At 35.6% G+C, this 20,854-nt stretch overlaps 1 protein-coding gene across 7 annotated transcripts in view; it reads right to left on the bottom strand.

Moving 5' to 3' along the window:
- LOC123199042 (malate dehydrogenase, glyoxysomal-like) overlaps nucleotides 1-20,771 on the bottom strand; it is a 44,079-nt gene extending 23,308 nt beyond the window's left edge. The window contains exons 1-10 of one of the 7 annotated variants that reach the window (XM_044613835.1): nucleotides 20,530-20,771; nucleotides 20,223-20,438; nucleotides 19,741-20,055; nucleotides 19,161-19,250; nucleotides 18,967-19,050; nucleotides 16,413-16,448; nucleotides 16,200-16,289; nucleotides 15,991-16,085; nucleotides 15,789-15,893; nucleotides 15,207-15,629 (exon numbers count right to left, since the gene is read on the bottom strand). In XM_044613835.1, coding sequence (XP_044469770.1) covers nucleotides 15,545-15,629; nucleotides 15,789-15,893; nucleotides 15,991-16,085; nucleotides 16,200-16,289; nucleotides 16,413-16,448; nucleotides 18,967-19,050; nucleotides 19,161-19,250; nucleotides 19,741-20,055; nucleotides 20,223-20,438; nucleotides 20,530-20,601 — 1,188 coding nt within the window. In that variant the 5' untranslated portion in view covers nucleotides 20,602-20,771 and the 3' untranslated portion in view covers nucleotides 15,207-15,544. Of the gene's footprint in view, nucleotides 1-15,206; nucleotides 15,630-15,775; nucleotides 15,894-15,990; nucleotides 16,086-16,199; nucleotides 16,290-16,412; nucleotides 16,449-18,966; nucleotides 19,051-19,160; nucleotides 19,251-19,740; nucleotides 20,056-20,222; nucleotides 20,439-20,529 lie in introns of those variants that run through there. The other 6 variants (XM_044613836.1, XM_044613838.1, XM_044613839.1 and 3 more) reach the window with 6 other exon arrangements.
- Nucleotides 20,772-20,854: the final 83 nt, after the last annotated feature.

The raw sequence follows: 20,854 nt of genomic DNA, 5'->3' as shown, positions 1-20,854 counted from the left end.
TTTGTCGCCCCTCCAGTCAACAAAGGAAGCAAATTTTCAAGCCAATTTTCCAATTTCATTAATGCATTCACACTCCTTTGGTTTCTCCTGTGTAAGCCTTGCCATTTTCTTCTTGCTCTAATAAATGAATTCTCACTGCCTTTTTTGACTTTATTGGTGGAAAGCCACTGCATCTGTAACACTCCCCCTTGAATTTCCACCACTTACAGATAATTATATTAACCTTGCTAAGGAAAAACCCAATGGAATAAAAACCAAAGCAAAGGACCATAATTATTAAATGTCCTGTAAGTTGACGTTCGATGTGCTTAAACTGCCTCATTAAAAACCTTACTAGGAAAACCCAGTGGGACAAAACCTAGTGAAGGAAAAAAGAGTACAGTGCACCTTTTGTCCAATTTTTGATAAACTTCAAAATTTTGCCTATGAATTCCGCCCCTGATGAACGCTCCCCCTCTTTGTAGTAGGATTAACTTGGTTGCTTGATGAGCCGCCTCATACCGATGTTATACACTAACTTCTCAAATGTTGATGTCGGTAGTGTCTTAGTGAACAAATCTGCAAGATTCTCACTGGATCTTATTTGCTTGACATCAATCTTTTTACTCTGTTGGAGCTCATGAGTGTAAAAGAACTTCGGTGAGATATGTTTGGTTCTGTCTCCTTTGATGTACCCACCTCTAATTTAGGCTATACATGCTACATTGTTTTCATATAATATGGAAAGAGTGTTTGTTGTAGAAGGAAAACTGCATGCATTCTGAATATGATGGATGACAGACCGTAACCATATACATTCACCGCTGGCTTCACGGAAAGCTAAAATTTCTGAATGATTTGAAGAAGTTGCAACCAAAGTCTGCTTGGTGGAGCGTCATGATATAGCTGTGTCATTATAAGTGAAAACATATCCCGTTTGTGAACGGGCCTTATGGGGGTCAAAAAGATAACCCGCATCTGCATATCCAACCAAACTAGGATTTTTAGGAGATTTGACATAATAGAATAATCCCAAATCTCTAGTTCCACAAAGGTAACGGAGAATTTGTTTGATTCCGTTCCAATGGCGACGGGTTGGTACAGAGCTAAATCCGACCAACAAATTAACTGCGAAGGATATATCCGGTCTCGTGCATTGAGCCAAATACAATAAGGCTCCAATGGCATTAAGATATGATACTTCAGGACCAAGTATCTTTTCATCTTCTTCTTTAGGACGAAATGGATCATTTTTTGGATCAAGAGACCGAACAACCATTAGGGTGTTCAAAGGATAAGTCTTATCCATATTAAAATGTTTTAATAATTTTTCAATATACGCTGATTGATAGATAAGTATTCCATTTGAATTGTGCTCGATCTGCAAGCTGAGACAATATTTTGTTTTCCCCAAATCCTTCATTTCAAATTCTTTTTTCAGATATTCAACAGTTTTTTAGAGCTCTTCAAGAGTCCCAATTAAATTCATGTCATCAACATAAACTGCTACAATAACAAATCTCGATTCTGACCTTCTGATAAAGACACGTGGGTATATAGGGTCATTCACATAACCCTCTGTTTTCAAATATTCACTGAGGCGATTGTACCACATACGTCCGGATTGTTTTAATCCGTACAATGATCGTTGTAATTTAATGAGTACAAGCCTCTTGAATTGACCTTTTTTGCTTTAGGCAATTTGTATCCTTCAGGGAGTTTCATATAAATTTCAACGTCTAAACCTCCATACAAATAAGTAGTAACTACGTCCATTAGACGCATATCCAGTCCTTCAGAGACTGTTAAACTGATTAAATATCTGAATGTAATTATATCCATCACAGGTGCATATGTTTCATCAAAGTCTATGTCGGGCCTTTGGGAAAAGTCTTGGGCTACAAGTCTGGCTTTATATCTAGCAGTTTCATTTTTCTCATTTCTTTTTCTCACAAATACCCATTTATATCCAACAGGTTGTACGTCTTCAGGTGTTGGAACTACAGGCCCAAACACTTGACGTTTTGCTAGAGAAGCTAATTCTGTTTGTATTGCTTCTTCCCATTTAGGCCAATCATATCTTTGTTTGTACTCAGCCACAGTACATGGCTCAAAATCATCATCATTCAAAATTTCAGTAGCTACTGCAAATGAGAATATATCATTAATTATAATTGTTTCACGATTCCACATTTCTTGTGTATGAACATAATTTAAAGATATTTCAATATTCTTATTTTCCTGTTCTTCAGGATTTTGTACCACTTCAGGGGTTTGTGCCACTTCAGGGGCTTGTGCTACTTCAAGGGCTTGAGTCTCTTTAAGGACTATAACCTCTTCTGGAGGAATATTTGTTTGATTATTTACCTTTCTTTTTCAAGAAACAGTGTCCTTTGATCCAACAGGTCTACCACGCTTCTAGCGTGAGGTAGATGGATCAGTCACGGCTCGAATGGACTGTTCAGCAGTCACATTGATTCTTGTTGGTGCATTAGCAGCTGGAACATGTGATCTTGTCACTTTTGCCGTATCAACAAATCCATTAGGCATTTGGTTGGCAATAATTTGTAATCGCACTATCCTTTACACTTCAGTTTCACTTTGGGATGTGCGAGGATCTAAATGAGACATGATAGGTACATACCAAGTAAGTTCATGCCTAACTTCAGAAAGCATTTTCTTTTCCCCTAAAAATGGGAAAGTTGTCTCATCAAAGTGATAATATGTAAATTGTGCAGTAAAAAGATCACCTGTTAATGGTTCCAAGCACCTGATAATGGATGGTGAATTATATCTAACATATATTCCCAAGCGACGTTGGAGTCCCATTTTTGTGCGTTAAGGAGATGCAATAGGGACATATACAGCACAACCAAATATTCTCAAATGAAATACATCAGGTTGGTAACCAAGGACCAATTGTAGGGGAGAATATTGATGATAAGAAGAAGGTCGCAAGCGAATTAACGCTGTAGCATGTAATATAGCATGTCCTCACATAGAAGTAGGTAATTGACTTTTTAATAATAAAGTACGTGCAATTACCTGGAGTCGTTTGATAAGAGACTCAGCTAATCCATTCTGTGTGTGGACATGCGGGATGGATGTTCAACCTCAATCCCCATAGACATGTAATAATCATCAAATATTTTGGATGTAAATTCACCAGCATTATCTAGCCGTATTGACTTGATCGAATAATCTGCGAAATGTGTCTTTAATTTGATAATTTGTGTTAACAGTTTAGTAAATGCAACATTTCGAATAGGCAATAAACAAACATGAGACCATCGTGTAGATGCATCAATTAAGACCATAAAATAACGAAATGGCCCACTTGATGGGTGAATGGGTCCACATATATCTCTTTGAATCTTTTGCAAGAACGATGGGGATTCTCCTTCAATTTTGGAGGGAGATAGTCTTATTACTAATTTGCCTTGAGTACAGGCGGTGCAGAATTGTTCACTGGACAATAAAATTTTATGATTCTGTAATGTATGTCCATGTGAATTTTCAATAATTCTACGTATCATTGTAGATCCTAGATGGCCTAAACGATCATGCCAAAGCATAAATGCTTTTGGATCAACGAACTTCTGGTTCGATACTGCATAGGTTTCAATTGCCTTTATGATTGTATACTACAATCCAGATGATAAAGCAGACAATTTTTCTAGTATAACCCTTCTTTCGGAGGTATTATTAGTTATACAGATGAATTCTGCACCATTTTCACTTATGGTTTCAAGATAATAACAATTTTTTCTTATATCTTTAAAACTTAGTAGATTTCTTCTAGATCTACTTGAATATAATGCATCATTGATGTTTAATTTGGTCTCATTGTTTAACATAATAGTGGCTCTTCCGGAGCCTTCTATCAGATCAATTGATCCTGATATGGTAGTTACTTTAGCTTCAATTAATGCTAAAGATAAGAAAATTTTCTTTTCCTTGAGAATTGTGTGCTTTGTTGCACTGTCCACCAAACACATGTCTCCCACATCAGCTTTTGAAGTCAACGCTTCAATTTTGGAGTCCATTTCCTTTTATTTAAATTACGTTAGTTATAACGTACACAAAATATTGAAAGGAAGAGAACATGACAAAAAAATATAAAATAATATGCATGATTCCAAAATAAATATATATGATAGATTTAATTATAAAAATTTTGGGCATTTCATACTCATAATAACTACTTCTGGTAGTTGCGTTCACTTCAGGGAACGATATATAACGAAAAAATATTAATTCAGAATTTTCTTTTCCGATATTGCTCCTACAGGAGCATAAAATAAAATGTGGGAAATATTTTATCTTCCATATTCAAGAAAAGATTTTGAATATTACAAAGTTATACTAAATATAAAGTCATTAGGAGTATTATTAAATTTGATGTTCAAATCTATCTTTCAAATTTCTCCACAAATTTAATGGATTTATCATTATATCCATATTTCAGCTTGCAATCCTTCAAGGATATGACGCTGAAAAGATAATAGTCTTGTATTTATCCTTCTGGGATATTTTATTTAGTTAGTTTTTCAAGGCTCACAAATTCTAGGTGAAGACTCATGTAAAAAGCCCATTTAATATTATCTATCTAATTTTAGGAACTTCAGGTTCAATTATTGTCATATTTACAAAACTTCTGGTTTTGTAAACAATATATATGAGTTAATCTTTAAAACTTCAGGTTCAACTATTATTTCATATTTACAAAACAGCTGATTTTGTAGGAGAAATATCGGGATTAATTTTGGAAGCTTCAGGTTCATATATTATTCCATATATACAAAATTTCTGGTTTTGTAATTAGTTTTCAGAATATTATAATACGTATTCTGATTATGTTTTGGACTTCAAGTCCATATTTTTCACACTTTATGCAAACTTCATGTTGCAAAGGTGATATCATTATTAAAATAAAGACTTTGATGAAACTGGGAACTTCCGACACATATTTATGAAACTGGGGACTTTCGGCCCATAAACATGTATTCTCATGATTTTACAAACTTCAAATTGTAAATCGTAAAACTCGAGACTTTGGGCCCATATATATGATTTTTTCACGATTTTACAAACTTCAGGTTGTAAATCGGATATAAATAAAAATAAAGATTCAAATAAATAAATATGCGAATAAATAAATATTCAAATAAATAGAATACAATAAAAATAAATATTTAAATAATATCAGGACTTCCGGTCCAAATTCTTGGTTTTGTAAACTTCAGGTTACAAGTAATATTTATGACTTTAGGTCACAAATTTATAATTTCGTAAACTTCAGGTTACGAACGATATTCAGGATTTCAGATCCAGATTCATGATATTCAGGATTGCAGGTCTAAATTCATAATTTTGTAAACTTCAAGTTACAAATAAGATTCAGAACTTCAGATTCAGATTTATGATATTCCAGACTTCAGGTCTAGATTCAAGAGTTTCAGGACTTTAGGTCCAGATTTACAATTTTGTAAACTTCAGGTTGCAAATTAATTATAAAGAAAAAATTAAGCAGAAATATAACATAAATTAAAAGTCAACTGGGACATCACAACTGGGATATCCGTATTTATAATATTTAAGCAGCATAACGGTATAATATAAAAATATAATATACCTGAGCTGATCGTGCTGATAACGTGTTATAAAATTAATGAAATAAATGGCAAAGTAATTGACTTGCCAAATAAAATTTATAATTTTATTAAGACAGAACCACGACAGAAGGAAGAAAGAAGCAAGAAGAAGCAAGAAGAAAGCAAAGGATTGTATATCCATTACATGAAGAGAGGGGGGGTATTTATAGGAGAATTGCCGCCCCTCCAGCCAGTAAAAATAACTTTCTTCCAAGCTAAGTTTCTAAAGCCATTAATGCTTTCATACTCCTTTTCTTGAGTTTATTGGTGGAGAGCCACTGCATCTGTAACATGGTGGCTCATGTAGGTCACGTATTATAATATTCTGAATATTAATTACAAAACCAGAAGTTTTGTAAATATGGGATAATATATGAATCTGAAGCTTCCAAAATTAATCTCAATATTTCTCCTACGAAATCAGCTATTTTGTAAATATGAGATAATATTTGAATATGAAGTTTCAAAGATTAACTCATATATATTTTCTACAAAACCAGAAGTTTTGTAAATATGACAATAATTGAACCTGAAGTTCCTAAAATTAGATGGATAATATTAAATGGGCTTTTTGTATGAATCTCCACCTAGAATTTATGAGCCTGGAAAACTAATTAAATAAAAGGTCCCAGAAGGACAAATACAAGACTATTATTTTTTGGCGTCATATCCCTGAAGGATTGCAAGCCGAAATATGGATATAATGATAAATCCATTAAATTTGTGGAGAAATTTGAAAGATAGATTTGAACATCAAATTTAATAATACTCCTAATGACTTTATATTTAGTATAACTCTGTAATATTTAAAATCTTTTCTTGAATGTGGAAGATAAAATATTTCCCACATTTTATTTTATGCTCCTGTAGTAGCAATATCGGAAAAGAAAATTCTGAATTAATATTTTCTCGTTATATATCGTTCCCTGAATTGAACGCAACTACCAGAAGTAGTTATTATGAGTATGAAATGCCCAAAATTTTTATAATTAAATTCATCATATATATTTATTTTGGAGTCATGTATATTATTTTGTATTTTATTGTCATGTTTTCTTCCTTTCAATATTTTGTGTACGTTATAACTAACGTAATTTTTAAATGAAAGGAAATGGACTCCAAAATTGAAGCGTTGACTTCAAAAGCTGATGTGGGAAACATATGTTTGGTGGATAGTGCAACAACGCACACAATTCTTAAGGAAAAGAAATTTTTCTTATCTTTAGCATTAATTGAAGCTAAAGTAACTACCATATCAGGATCAATTGATCTGATAGAAGGCTCCGAAAAAGCCACAATTATGTTAAATAATGGGACAAATTAACTATCAATGATGCATTATATTCAAGTATATCCAGAAGAAATCTACTGAGTTTTAAAGATATAAGAAAAAATGGTTATCATCTTGAAACCATGAGTGAAAATGGTGCAGAATTCATCTGTATAACTAGTAATGCCTCCGGAAGAAGGCTTATACTAGAAAAATTGTCTGCTTTATCATATGGATTGTATTATACAATCATAAAGGCAATTGAAACATACACAGTATCGAACCAGAAGTTCGTTGATCCAAAAGCATTTATGCTTTGGCATGATCGTTTAGGCCACCCAAGATCTACAATGATGCGTAAGATTATTGAAAATTCACATGGACATACATTACAGAATCATAAAATTTTATTGTCTAGTGAACAATTCTGCACCGCCTGTTCTCAAGGCAAATTAGTAATAAGACCATCTCACTCCAAAATTGGAGGTGAATCCCCATCGTTCTTGTAAAGGATTCAAGGGGATATATGTGGACCCATTCACCCACCAAGTGGGCCATTTCGTTATTTTATGGTCTTAATTGATGCATCTGCACGATGGTCTCATGTTTGTTTATTGCCTACTCGAAATGTTGCATTTGCTAAACTGTTAGCACAAATTATCAAATTAAAGACACATTTCACAGATTATTCGATCAAGTCAATACGGCTAGATAATGCTGGTGAATTTACATCCAAAATATTTGATGATTATTGCATGTCTATGGGATTGAGGTTGAACATCCAGTCCCGCATGTCCACACACAGAATAGATTAGCTGAGTCTCTTATCAAACGACTCCAGGTAATTGCACGTACTTTATTATTAAAAAGTCAATTACCTATTTCTATGTGGGGACATGCTATATTACATGCTGTAGCGTTAATTCGCTTGCGACCTTCTTCTTATCATCAATATTCTCCCCTACAATTGGTCTTTGGTTACCAACCTAATGTATCTTATTTGAGAATATTTGGTTGTATTGTATATGTCTCTATTGCATCTCCTCAACGCACAAAAATGGGACCCCAACGTCGCTTGGGAATATATATTGGATATAATTCACCATCCATTATCAGGTACTTGGAACCATTAACAGGTGATCTTTTTACTGCACGATTTATAGATTATCACTTTGATGAGACAACTTTCCCATCTTTAGGGGAAAAGAAAATGCCTCCTGAAATTAGGGATGAACTTACTTGGTATGTACATACCATGTCTCATTTAGATCCTCGCACATCCCAAAGTGAAACTGAAGTGCAAAGGATAGTGCGATTACAAATTATTGTCAACCAAATGCCTGATGCATTTGTTGATATGGCAAAAGTGACAAGATCACATGTTCCAGCTGCTAATGCACCAACAAGAATCAATGTGACTGCTGAACAGTCCATTCGAGCCGTGACTGATCCATCTACCTCACGCCAGAAGCATGGTACACCTGTTGGATCAAAGGACACTGTTCCTCGAAAAAGAAAGGCAAATAATCAAACAAATATTCCTCCAGAAGAGGTTATAGTCCCTGAAGAGACTCAAGCCCCTGAAGTGGCACAAACCCCTGAAGTGGTACAAAATCCTGAAGAACAGGAAAATGAGAATATTGAAATATCTTTAAATTATGTTCATACACAAGAAATGTGGAATCGTGAAACAATTATAATTGATGATATATTCTTATGTGCAGTAGCTACTGAAATTCTGAATGATGATGATTTTGAGCCACGTACTGTAGCTGAGTGCAAACAAAGACATGATTGACCTAAATGGGAAGAAGCAATTCAAACAGAATTAGCTTCTCTAACAAAACGTCAAGTGTTTGGGCCTGTAGTTCCAACACCTGAAGACGTACAACCCGTTGGATATAAATGGGTATTTGTAAGAAAAAGAAATGAGAAAAATGAAATTGCTAGATATAAAGCCAGGCTTGTAGCCTAAGGCTTTTCCCAAAGGCCCGCATAGACTTTGATGAAACATATGCACCTGTGATAGATATAATTACATTTAGATATTTAATCAGTTTAACAGTCTCTAAAGGACTGGATATGCGTCTAATGGACGTAGTTACTGCTTATTTGTATGAAAATTTAGACGTTGAAATTTATATGAAACTCCCTAAAGGATACAAATTGCCTGAAGCAAAAAAGGTCAATTCAAGAGGTTTGTACTCAATTAAATTACAACGATCATTGTACAGATTAAAACAATCCGGACGTATGTGGTACAATCGCCTCAGTGAATATTTGAAAAAAGAGGGTTATGTGAATGGCCCTATATGTGCATGTGTCTTTATCAGAAGGTCAGAATCGGGATTTGTTATTGTAGCAGTTTATATTGATGACATGAATTTAATTGGGACTCTTGAAGAGCTCTCAAAAACTGCTGAATATCTGAAAAAAGAATTTGAAATGAAAGATTTGGGGAAAACAAAATATTGTCTCGGCTTGCAGATCGAGCACAATTCAAATGGAATACTTATCTATCAATCAGCGTATATTGAAAAATTATTAAAACGTTTTAATATGGATAAGACTTATCCTTTGAGCAACCCAATGGTTGTTCGGTCTCTTGATCCAAAAAAAGATTCATTTCGTCCTAAAGAAGAAGATGAAAAGATACTTGGTCCTGAAGTACCATATCTTAATACCATTGGAGCCTTATTGTATTTGGCCCAATACACGAAACCGGATATATCCTTCGCAGTTAATTTATTAGCCCGATTTAGCTCTGCACCAACCCGTCGCCATTGGAACGGAATCAAACATATACTCCGTTACCTATGTGGAACTAATGATTTGGGATTATTCTATTCTGTCAAATCCCTTAAAAATCCTAGTTTGGTTGGATATGCAGATGTTGGTTATCTTTCTGACCCCCATAAGGCCCGTTCACAAACGGGATATATTTTCACTTATAATGACACAACTATATCATGACGCTCTACCAAGCAGACCTTGGTTGTAACTTCTTCAAATCATTCAAAAATTTTAGCTCTCCATGAAGCCAGCTAAGAATATATATGGTTACGGTCTGTCATCCATCATATTCAGAATGTATGCAGTCTTCCTTCTACAACAAACACTCCTTCCATATTATATGAAGACAATGCAGCATGTATAACCCAAATTAGAGGTGGGTACATCAAAGGAGACAGAACCAAACATATCTCACCGAAGTTCTTTTACACTCATGAGGTCCAGCAGAATAAAAAGATTGATGTCAAGCAAATAAGATCCAGTGAGAATCTTGCAGATTTGTTCACTAAGACACTACCGATATCAATATTTGAGAAGTTAGTGTATAACATCGGTATGAGGCGGCTCAACAAGCAACCAAGTTAATCCTACTACAAAGAGGGGGAGCGTTCATCAGAGACAGAATTCATCAGGCAAAATTTTGAAGTTTATCAAAAATTGGACAAAAGGTGCACTGTACTTTTTTTTCCTTTACTAGGTTTTGTCCCACTGGGTTTTCCTAGTAAGGTTTTTAATGAGGCAGTTTAAACACGTCCAACACCCACTTACAGGACATTTAATAATTATGTTCCTTTGCTTTGGTTTTTATCCCACTGGGTTTTTCTTTAGCAAAGTTAATATAATTATCTGTAAGTGGTGGAAATCTAAGGGGGAGTGTTATAAAGCCAGGTGGCTTTCCACCAAAGCAAGTCAAAAAAGGCAGTGGAAATTCATTTATTAGAGCAAAAAGAAAAGAGAAGAGAAATCTATATTTACATGAAGAGAGGAGGGGGGATTTATAGGCAATTTGTCGCCCCTCCAGTCAACAAAGGAAGCAAATTTCCAAGCCAATTTTCCAATTTCATTAATGCATTCACACTCCTTTGGTTTCTCCTGCGTAAGCCTTGCCATTTTCTTCTTGCTCTAATAAATGAATTCCCACTGCCTTTTTTGACTTGTTTTGGTGGAAAGCCACCTGGCTTTATAACAATAAATATATATATATATATTTGGGCAATTAATTTTAACTAAGAGCTTATATCCACCTAAGTTTTGATATATTTTTAAAATTTTATTTATAAAGTTTTTAAAGGAAATCATCCCAGTGGAGCCATTATAAGTTGTGTTAAACTAATATTCAACTCAAGATATTCATTTGGGCTATTGCCAAGGTTGCCTGAAACAAAAACGCCACAAGTAATTCTCTAAGCTTCAGTTGATGGCTTCCGTTTGCCCATCCGTTTGGGGATAGTAGGAGGAGCTGAACTTTAGTTTTATACCTGTTGCCCTAAAGATTTCTCCCCAAAATTGGCTCAAGAATACTCGATCTCGATCCAAAACTATAGAACAGGAAAATCCATACAACTTAACAACTTCTTGAATAAATTTTTGGGCAACTTCAGCAGCTGTGAAAATGGGTCTAAGCGATAGAAAATGCTCGTACTTAGTCATTCGATCAACAACAACTAAGATCGTATCCACCTGTCCAGCTTTTGGAAGTCTTTTAATAAAATCCATTAATATATCTTTCCACACTTCAGTTGGAATGGGTAATGGTTGAAGTAACCCGACTGGTGAAGTTGATTCATACTTCATTCGTTGGCAAATGTATCATTTGTATACAAATCTCTTTATGTTAGCCTTTATACCCTCCCAAAATAAAATTGTCGTTGCTCTTTTATAAGTTCTAAAGAATTCGGAGTGACCTTTGTATGGAGAAGAATGGAATTCACTCAAGAACTTAGGAATAAAATATGAGTTTCTAGGTAAAACCAACCTGCCATGGTATAAAAGTCTTCAATTTCTCAAGTGATACCCTTCATGGGACTTAGGATCATTCAGTAAATCATAAATTAAGCCTTAGAGCTTTGCATCTTTTGTCACTTCACGTTCCATTTCTTCCGATCCCACCAATTTAGCTACTGTTACTGCCTTTAATTCTTCCTCGAATTTAGGATTTTGTGATAATGGATCGGCATCTTTATTCTCACATCCAAGTTTGTATTGAATCTCAAAATCAAATCCAAGCATTTTTATAACCCATTTCTGTTGATCGTTGCCAATAACCTGTTGATCCATAAAAAATCGTAAGTTTCATGGTCCGTTCGTACTTTAAAATGGCAGTCAAGCAAATAATGTTTCCATTTCTAAAATGTCATAACAATCGTCATTAATTCACGCTCGTAAATTGATTTACTACGATTTTGAATCGAAAGAGTCTTGTTAATAAAGGCCATATGTTTGTCTTCTTACATTAAAACGGTGCCCAATCCCATCCCCGAAACATCTATCTTGATAACAAATTCCTTTGAAAAATCTAAAAGAGCAAGTACAGGAACAAAAATCATAGCTTCCTTCAATTTCTCAAACGCTGCAAAGGCTTCGGCGTTCTATAAGAATGCATTTTTTTTTAAAGTCACATAAAGGGTTCCGTAATTTTTCCATACCCATGCACGAACCTTCAATAATACCTCATCAATCCCAAAAACCCCCATAGGTCTCGTATGTCTCAAGGTGTAGGCCATTCTCTCATTGCTTGTACTTTTCTGGAGTCTGTTTCCATGCCCGCTGCTGAGACAACGTATCCCAAATAATCAATCTTATACTGCCCAAAAGCATATTTTTCCAATTCACGACTAACTGATGGTCTCTTACTAATTTCAATGCTATTCTCAAATGTTTTTCATGATCTTTGAACTGTCAACTATAAACCAATATGTCATCAAAAAAGAACAAAACAAAACAACGAAGATAGGGGCGAAAAATCTCATTCATCAGTCCTTAAAAGGTTACTAGAGCATTCGAAAGCCCGAAGGGTATCACTAGGAACTCATAGTGCCCATCATGAGTTCTAAAAGCTATCTTCTCCACATCCTCTTCACGAACTTGAATATGATGGTATTCAGATTTCAAATCCAATTTATTGAACATTATAGATCTTGTCAACTACTCCAATAATTCTTTAATAGCTGGAATGGAAAATTTATCTGGAATAGTTACTTTATTTAAGGCATGATAGTCCACGCAAAAACGTCATCCATCATCCTTTTTTTTCACTAAAAGCACCGGACTCGAAAATAGACTGACACTCAGTCTTATGATTCCCGCTACCAGCATCTCTTATACCTTCTCGACTTCATTTTTTTGGAAGTAAAGGTAATGATACGATCGTATATTTGGAGGTTGTACATTCGGCATCAAACGTATGGCGTGGTCATGATCTCTTTTGGGTGGCAGCTTGATAGACTCTCTAAATAAATCTTCATATTCCCTTAACAATTCATCTAATCTCGACTTCGTCGTCGGTTGCTCAGGTTCTTTAATTGTTGTCATTCCTTTATATTCCACCAAGTAGTCTTTCCCTCCATCAACTAAGGAATTCATCAGAGCCTTCAGAGTTACTTCTAAGCAGCAAAGAGCCAAGTCACCTTTGATCTCTACTCGTTGGCCCTCCCAACCAAACTTTATAGTCTGCATTTTCCAATTTATCTTCACTTCACCCAACTAGCACAACCAATCAACTCCCAATATTACATCAACACTGCCTAAATCAAAAAGAAAGAAATTTTGGACTATAGAAATCCCCTGAAACTCCAGCTTTACTTGGTTGCATTTCCCTCCTCCTCTGATTTTTCTTTCGTCACCCAGGGTGAGTGAGAACCTGGTCAACATAACTAGTAACTTCAACTCCTCCGTTACTGTCTTAGAGATAAAACTATAGGTACCCAACTGTCCAACAAAATCATCACCCTTCATCCCTTAATTTCTCCGATAAACTTCATGGTTTTTCGGCTATTAAAACCGTTAATTGGGCAAGAATGTAAGGTAAGTTCCATCTCTTTCTCTTCCATCGTCGAACCTTCTTCCTCCTCTCTCGCCTTTATTTCTTCCTCATCCTCATCTTCCGAAGTTATCATCACCCTCAATTGTTGATTCTTACACTTGTGTCTAGGACAATATTTGTCATCACACTTGAAACAAAGCCTCTTCTCTAGCTTCATACGAAATTCCTCATATAAGCGTCGTCGATAAGCTCTCTCTCTCAATGGTTGGCTCGTTAAGGCGATGGAACTCGTCGTTGTCGAGTGTCATCATCGATCCCCTGTGTTTGTTGAGGGAACTGAAATGGGTGAAAAAAGTTGAGTTGGGTTATTAGAAAGTTGGGTCTACGCAGCTTGGGTTGTGGACTGGGCTAGGTGAGTGGGTCGGGTAGTCTATAGGGTTGGGTTGGTGATGGAAATCCTTGGGCTAGGGTTTTGGTTATTAGAGTGGGTTGGGTTTGAAAATTTGGTTGCGTTGGAGTAATAAAACTAGGTCACGCTAGCGTTTTGGGCTCCTGGGTACAGGTGACTTGCATGAGTGCTGGGTCGGAGCCCAATTTTGGCTTCTATAACCCAATTTTTGGCTTTCACCTCGATTGTCTTCTCCATCATCTGCTCTAGAATGTTTGGCGAGAACATCTTCACCTCTGTCTGAACATTGTCAGCTAATCCGTTCATGAATATCGTCGTCAATGTCTCCTCCGTTATTCTTTCGACCGACGCAGACAATAACTCAAAATGTCGATGAAATTCACAAACTGTGTTTGTCTGTCGGAGTAAGAGTAACTCCTCATAGAGAATTCGATCCTAATCTCCTGGAAAGCGTTTCAATAGCTCATTTTGGAATTCCAACCAACCGGAGAATATTTGTTGCCTTACCCTCCATTTGAACTAGCTCAAGGTTTCCCTTTCCATACACACTCTAACTACCACCAACTTCTCCCTCTTTGTCAATCTATTAACATCAAAATATATCTCTGCCTTGAACACCCAATTGATGGCATCGCTGCCATCGAATAAGTGCAGATCCAACCACCTGTAAGGGAGGTCCCTTATGTTCAACTCAGGTGGCTCTTCCTCTCTTCTCATTTCATTAATGGCTTCTTCATCTTCTGTCCCCTTTTCATTTTTGAGAGTTAGCCCCGCCGTTGCGCTCTCCAGATGAGAGTACGATGAGGAGGGTTCTTGGTCAACAGGTGTCTTTCCCCTGTCAACCGTCTCTTCGGCCACCATAATGTCTTAGAGGTCTCGTAAATACTCCACACTTGTTTCCAACCCCTCCATTCTCTGATGCATTTCACTCATTCATGAATTCATCTTATCAATTTGTTCCTTCACCGTACATATCCTTTTCTATCGTCTCCATCCTAGTCTCCATTCTCTTCATATTTTGGCTCTGATACCAAGTGATGAACTCAACATTTTCCCCAACAACATACACAACAAACACAATACATTCCAAATAATTCACAGAATTGTAAACACATACAATAGATATGAAATTCAAGTTGCATAAATATATTCAATAGTTTTACAAAAGAGTTTCATTACATAATAAAGATTACAATATCACAGCCCAGAGACTTCAGCAGCCAAATCATAACAAACTTCAATTACACTGCAAAAGACCAAAAACACTCAGCTCCCCACAGACTTTCAAGAGGCATGTACTATCCCTATCAACCTTCTATTCTTGCGTCCTACCTACCCTCATTTTCCTCTGCTGCCTTTTCTACCTTCTCGTTTCTATTTGCCAACTGCCTCCCTTCCAATATTGTGTCACATTGCTTTTCTTCTTCAGATTGGCTTTTCAACAAAGTAATTGATGACTATTCTGCTTCCTCCAATCCCCTGCTGCCACATGTTCTAAATCTTGTTTCTTCCTTTTTGTTGCGTGTAGTGTAAACGTGGATTCTAACAATATCACCATAAACGAACTAATATAAGCGAATTTGAGATGTGACGGTCACATTAAAAATCACTTCCATCACCACTTATTCAGAGAAACTAGTCCTCAAATATATATGAAACAAACATGAAGAGCTTGAATATCATTCTACCTATGATTAGCACCTCATTTCCTGATGAAGGTAATGCCTTTCTGAATACTTCCTGCCAACTCTTTCTTTGCCTTTTCCAAGCCGGCTCTGTTCACAGTTCGCAACAAGGGAAGAATTTCTAACTTGTTGCAGAATGAGAATAGGTTTTATATTTTTTACCAATAATAAAAAACTTAAGACAAGAAAAATAAAATTAGATGTAAATAATAAAAGACCTTTCATACTCATTGAGGAGGCCAAGTGGGTAAATTTCCTCAACTCCATTACGGCGAAGCCGAACTTTTGATGCAAAGAAAGGCAGTTCAGTCACCTATAAAAGCCAACAAGTATGGTCATAGGCAAACACCATTATTTCGTGAGGCAATAAGAATTAGAGAGGAAAAATATTAAGACATGTTCTGCTAAAAACGGATTCATTTAAAACCTGAGAAGCCACATATGCACATTCAACAATATTGGCATCCCCTCTCAAGCCCCGCAGACATGCATCAGCAAATTTGACAGCAGCATACGCCTGTATGTTTTATCCACAATTTTCATGGTCACATTGTGTGCTAACTTAGCAAGGGAAGAATGGATATAATTGAAAGGCAAAGGTGAGAATGTTTTGAATACTAATTTTACTGGAACTACTAACCATTGACAGTGTGGCAGAACCAGTTCCTGCTCTTGCCTGCAATATCAGCAACAATTACTCAACCATGATTACTACATATATATAATAAAATGGTAAAGAACAAGACCAAATCACAGAGAATTCAGTAAAGAAGTATCAACTGAAGTCTAAATGATAGTGATGTGAGCATATAAATTTAAGTTGAGCAACATTCTATGTAGCATGCCATACAAAAAAACCAAATCCATCTTGATACTCTTTTGGCATTGACAAAAAATTAGCCTACTCAACAAAAATCACCTTCCATTAAAAAGGCAAAAAAGAGCATCAAAATGGCTAACATAAAGTCAAAAAATAGATAAGAATCTAAAGATCAATTCAATGACAAATTTATGGTTTCATTAAACGTAGTAAAACTGCTCAATGCAGGAAGATGTGGCATACAACCCATCCTACTCGGCAACATTACACAGACACAATTGGACACATTGTCAGGAGACTCTTCTATAAAATCCATGATCAGGGTCAGATAATGCATCAAAAAGAGTCAAGCAAAGGATTAATCTCCTTCATCCTACATTATTCTGCCTGGCACTGGATCAGACAATGAAAACTCATAATAACAGGGTTAGATAATGCATCTACAAGATTCAGGCAAAGGATTATTGTATTTCATCCCATACATTTTTGCCTTGCAGTGGATCATATGAAGCAACTAGTCTCAGCAATGACAAAAGCTGGAATCTTTTTTATCAACCAACTTTTTAGAATTGCATCAAAATATCTGTTCACAGTTGTATAAGGTAAACGCAAAGTAAGCTTAAAGAAATTTTAGGCCTTAGACACAATTCTAAAATTAGGTCTGTTCATATATGATGAAAAGTGCTTATGCTTTTATAACCCACAAAGTCTTCAAAACTGGAGAAGAAAGAGTATTGAATTTGATGTTATTTGTTACTATAACATAATAATAATGCTTGGATAACGCACACACATGCACACTGGTTTGTGATCATGGTTTCTATTCTCCAGATCTTCATTGAAACCATTATTTTTATAAAATTATAACTGCTCTACTGGGAGAATACACATACAAGAAGTTTGATTGAAGAAAACAAATCAACTTTTAGCTTGAATAATGAAGAGAGAAAATCCTAGAAAACAAAGTTAAATAACATTTTTGAAAATTTTCTAAGAATGCATTTATATATGAATGAAATAGTAATTTCTGGCTTTTAGACTTTCTTCCAGACTTTTCCATTATACAAATGGAAATTTGTACAAAGAATTCAGGACCTAAAACTAGCAATAATCTGTACAAATAGGAAAAAGAATTGAGAAAAGGAAAATAAAATAAAGGCAACCAATGCAATCCTACGAAAGATATTCTCTAAGCAAACCAAATCAGTCAATGGTAGACTTTTCAATCAATACTTGATCGACTTTCCAACAATAGAGAACTTTAATTTCAAAAGTACAAAAAACATAATTAAGCAGGGTCTTAACTAAACGAGACTTTAACAAAAATTATAAAGTTCAATTGAATGCTTGAAATAGGGGCCTTAATTAAGGGATGACCACATAAAATAGGGTCTTAACTAGGATTAACCTAAATGGAACTAATAAACATTCAAATCAACATTAGTAAATGAGGGCCCAATTCAAAGGGAGGCCTAACTAACTAAGATAATTGCCTCCCTTGCCTATCTATTGAGCTGCTTTGAAGTTATGTAAGTTTTACAAAGCTAGAACCGTAGAAAGCCAAAATCATGTTAACAACCATATGTGTTTTCCAGTGAATTCTACCTAGTGCACTTTGCAGTCCCATAACTCTAGATATTTTATTTACAGGTTTATTTTTGTATGGGTTAGCTATACACAATTTAGGATGAGTCATACAAACATTCAAAACAAACAGAGAAAAACTTGCAATCAACATATTTCTCACAATGGCTTTTTTATTTTTGGAGGGGGGTGTAGAACAATTAAACGAAATATTTTAACTTTATAGTTCAAAGATTCTCCAAGCTATCTAATAGTTGTTAACAGCTTAGAGAATGTCCATTACAATTTGGTCTAAGGCAATACCATTCTTCAAAGCCATAAATTGGGCTTGATGACCTCATATCTGTCAAGAAGTCTCCTTAATACTGGAAAAAAAAAAAAACAAATGATCTTGCAACTATTAAACAATTTGCCTAATCACCCAAAGCTAAAAAGTGGAGAAAGAGCAAATCTACTCCTAAAGCAGTATGGCCTGATGCTATGCCATGTTACCTCTATTAATACCTATATGATCCGCACACGTTAGCTGAATCATTCGGTGAAAGAACTATAGTAATAAGTCAGGCAAGCTGCATAAATTAAATTCATCATACGATCTTATGCCGTATTGACACCAGTTGGACCAACAAATTCACCAGTCACTCAAGCTCCGATTCTAAACAAATTGGAAACCAACAGGAAGAACCATATATGAGCATTATTAGCAGTCCAAGATAGATAATGTCAAATATGTTTCCACTATATTTTCAGTTTAACAATATCAAAAATAGGAAAATAATCATCAATGTACCTCAACAACTTTTTTTCCACCATTTTGAATACGGTCTGTCAAGTAGTCAATTTCTTTGGGGGTGAAGGGGCATGATGGTTTAACCTGTTGATAACAAAACAACAATGGATACAACAAGAAAACAATAACATAACAATCAAAGAAATTTACACAAGAATTAACATAAATTAGAAAGTGAAAACTCCCTCTAACACCTGAGACAGAAGAGGTAAAATGGTAACCCCTGCATGACCACCAACAACTGGAACATCAACTTCCCTAGGATCACGGCCCGAGACTTCTGCCTACAGCAAGCTCAAGAGAATATAATAAAAAGATAAAGTTAAAACCACTGGAATCTGAAATGGTTTATAGGAAAGCATATAAAAGAATAATGCAGGAAACCCAACTAAGCACCTATCTTTTATCAACTTTAAAAAGCAACAGGATGCATCCAGAACATGGACCACAACTTGGAAATGTATAGCTAAACATTTCATACACCACCATACATCTCAATTCAGGGTAGAAACATCTCAAGCTTTACTTGCCAAGAGCAATATTATTGCTTCATGAAAGCATTACAAAAAATTGTTCTCATAGGCATAAATAATATGCATAAGAAATGAATCCCAGCGGGAAGATCATACAAGTTTGGATATCACAACTAAAACTGATTGCAGATTAGTAAATGAGTTCAAAACAAAGCAAAATCATGAATGATGTATTTGAAACTGGACCTAAATATAGCATAAGGCATATAAGTCTATGACATAATCGGGTAGCAAGGCATACCACAAAAGTATTAGCTCTAACAACATCAAGCATTGTGACTTCCAAAAGCCGGTTTGGATCGTATGTGCCAGCTTTCTTGAAAACCTCAGCTGCAATTGGAACTATAGAATTAACATGATTACTAATCAAGCTGACAATAGCTTTTGGGCAGCATTTTGCTATTCCTTCACAGAGTGTCTTAACAATTCCGGCATTAACATTGAACAAATCATCCCTAGTCATTCCAGGTTTCCTAGGAACACTAGCCGGAATGATCACAAGGTCCATGCCTGTAAGGGCATCCTCCAATTGTTGTTGCCCCAAAAATCCCCGCACCTAGAAATCCGACATAATTTGACTTTTAAGCATTCAGTTGTCCATAATCACAAATCAATTCTGAACCCACCCATGAAAATCTACAACTTCTCAGCTGGCAATTTCAAAATATTTCTTACTAATCAAACTTATAAATAATAATAAATAATTGCCGACAAATAACATACAACAGCGCCAGTGTCCATGTGGCTGATATCAGCAGTAACACCGGGAGTGTTGACCACATCATATAAATGAAGAACTGAAACCAACGGATTCATCTTCATTAACATTGCGAGAGGTTGTCCAATTCCTCCAGCTGCTCCTAATATCGCCACTTTGAATCCTGGTGATCCACCTTTTGCCCTGCAATTCTCCCTCATCAAACCGGAAGTCTCCTCCACCTAATCATCAATTTTCAAAATTAATTTCAACATCACCAAAGGCGATAACAAAATCAAGAAACAGAGAAACAGTTCATACGCAGTAATTAACCTGAAGATTAGGAGAATTAAGATGAGCTGCGAGTCTAGCAATCCGTTGGTTGACTTGTGAAGTGGACTGCATCGCTTCTTATTCAAAGTTATTAAGAAATTTGTATAGCTGTGGATTTTCCTAGTATCTGGAAGCTTAGAAATTGGGAACTTTATGTGACTTTATAAAAATTTGGTTGAGGGCCGGAATTAAATCTAAAAAATTGTGAAGAGGACCGTTGATTGACAAACTGATCTTATCCACCACCTTCACTTCATTTCCTCGTTTTAATTATGGGTAGGCTGTGGGACTTAAAAAGGAGGGAATATCTAATACTATATTCAGA

The sequence above is a fragment of the Mangifera indica genome, chromosome 16 (genome assembly GCF_011075055.1).
Source record: "Mangifera indica cultivar Alphonso chromosome 16, CATAS_Mindica_2.1, whole genome shotgun sequence".
NCBI classification, from domain to species: Eukaryota; Viridiplantae; Streptophyta; class Magnoliopsida; order Sapindales; family Anacardiaceae; genus Mangifera; species Mangifera indica.
Note: the sequence above shows the minus strand (reverse complement) of the source record. Positions and strands in the feature narration are given on the sequence as shown.